Source organism: Gouania willdenowi, unplaced genomic scaffold (assembly GCF_900634775.1).
Source record: "Gouania willdenowi unplaced genomic scaffold, fGouWil2.1 scaffold_358_arrow_ctg1, whole genome shotgun sequence".
Classification (NCBI taxonomy): Eukaryota; Metazoa; Chordata; class Actinopteri; order Blenniiformes; family Gobiesocidae; genus Gouania; species Gouania willdenowi.
Window position 1 is genome coordinate 90,016 of NW_021145120.1, and position 1,875 is coordinate 91,890.

At 40.5% G+C, this 1,875-nt stretch overlaps 1 protein-coding gene across 1 annotated transcript; it reads right to left on the bottom strand.

The window, feature by feature from the left end:
* Positions 1-252: 252 nt before the first annotated feature.
* On the bottom strand, positions 253-1,641 carry LOC114459849 (formin-like protein 8). Its single transcript, XM_028442000.1, has 3 exons — positions 1,400-1,641; positions 1,042-1,287; positions 253-811 (listed from the first exon to the last, which is right to left on the bottom strand). Exons 2-3 carry the CDS (start codon positions 1,095-1,097, stop codon positions 325-327), a joined length of 543 nt encoding a protein of 180 aa, XP_028297801.1. The 5' UTR covers positions 1,098-1,287; positions 1,400-1,641; the 3' UTR covers positions 253-324.
* Between the last annotated feature and the right edge of the window lie 234 nt (positions 1,642-1,875).

Sequence of the window (1,875 nt, forward strand, 5' to 3'; positions counted from 1 at the left end):
CTCTGTCCCATTCTGGGACATCGGACCCTAATAATAACTATAAATAATATCACCACCACCTCCCACCCCCAACAAGTATAAAATAGAAAAATTCCCAACAACAGATATAAAATACTTGAAATATATACTTTTTTTAAAAACTTAAAAATATCTATTATTTACAGTTATTTACAAATTTACAAACTATTTTACAAATAGCAAATTCAGCCCTGTGATGAGTGGAGTAAAGAGGTTCCTCATTTCCAACTTTATTTACTTTTTGCCATAATTGCGCTCCTCCAGTAAAGCCCTCCACTCATCATAGGACTGAGTCTCAGTCTCTTCTCAATACCAGTTGCCAAAATACTGGCGATGTGTAGGAGGGTTCCTGTCCTTTTTGCACTTGCTGCAAACTATAGTGTCTTTCTTTTTGGTGTATTTTCTTTTAAAAATACCTGACTGCTCTGCCTCCATTTTTCTTTTCCTATACTGCTGTGTGGTGTAGGGAACCGCTTGAGGTGTTACCTGTGTCTGAAATGTTAGAGGGGAAGTAATTAAGGGTTTTGGAGGGGCAGGTGGAACAGGATGAAAAAAGAGCAATGTCTGTGGTGGTGGTGGTGGCTGAGATGGTGGTCTTCCTTTAAGTTGTGCCTGCCCAGCAGTGTTCGGTGGCAGCACAAAAGGATGAGGGTGAGCTAAAGAGCCAAATGTAAAAGTTTGTCCTTTCTGCAGGGCAGGTGGAAGTCTTGATGGAGCTGCCATTGGGGCCTGTAAAGCTGGAAGACCCTGCTTTAAAATATCCTGCTCCTGTGCCTTGCACCGCCTACAGTACCTATGAAAACACAAAATAATTTATATGAAAACAAAAGTTTCTACATTGTAAAATGCACAAAAAATGTAATCTTGCTTTTGATGTGATTTACATAAGACAAATATGTCCCCGAGGCCTTAATCTGGAATATCTGATAAAGTTTCATAAACAACAAAAAAAAAGTCTCATAATTAGTGGTCAACAAAATCAGCTCTACATAAAATATGTATATTTATATAAATCCTACTCACCACTGTGAAACTGTTGCAGCATTTACTTCAGGCAGCTGTATAGTGGTCTCGCTCATCAGCCTGGCGTTTGTGACTACGCACTCCCTGATGTTTTTGTACGTGCGTATCACCACAGTGTATCTTGACAGCTTCTTTCCCTCACAGCGCACAGTGCTCGGGTAGATGGCAAAAAGCTTGACAAAGATGGCCTCAACCACTCTGTTGCAGTCGGGCCACTGTGCAGGACTGTGAGCCACGATGAAAGACCTGTAGTTAAAAATAATGTATGCTTTAAAAACATTACAATAATGTGTGACTTACATTATATTTAACTTTTTTTTACATAACCCAGATATTGTGTTTTCCTAGTTTAATTCACCTTTTGGTGCTCTCCACACCTGGAGCCACAATCTTCTTCGTAGCCCGGAATCGTCCCTTGCTCAGGCTGGTCTGGTGTCGAGCTGGGTAGACAGTTTTTTTTTTGTCATACTCCCCCAGTTCCTGCCACAGAGCAATGACCTGACTACATTCCTCCTGAGTCAGCGCAAGACGGTGGTCTCTTAGTCCAGCCAAGTAATCAGCCAGATCCTGCACTGCGCCATACCCTTCAATGTTATCAGGGCCAACCGAATCCTAACAAAAACAAAAACAAGAAAAAAGAAGCACTGATGACAGCAGTGCACACTCATCAATCCAAGCTATTGCAACTTTTCTTTTTTTTTCTTTAAGGTAAACAACTTCTTACATGGCATGAGGAGGAGTGTGGAGATGGATCAGTAGATGGCGCTGATGCTAAAAGAAAGACAAGTATTTAGAGTAAAACATTTCAAATTTAAAAAAATAAGCAAAACATGA

Excerpts from the sequence above, each read along its gene's own strand:
- LOC114459849 (XM_028442000.1), bottom strand. The coding sequence starts at position 1,097 with ATGAGCGAGACCACTATACAGCTGCCTGAAGTAAATGCTGCAACAGTT. Across the intron at positions 812-1,041 it reads GCTGCAACAGTTTCACAGTG|GTACTGTAGGCGGTGCAAGG; the intron begins GTGAGTAGGATT and ends GTGTTTTCATAG.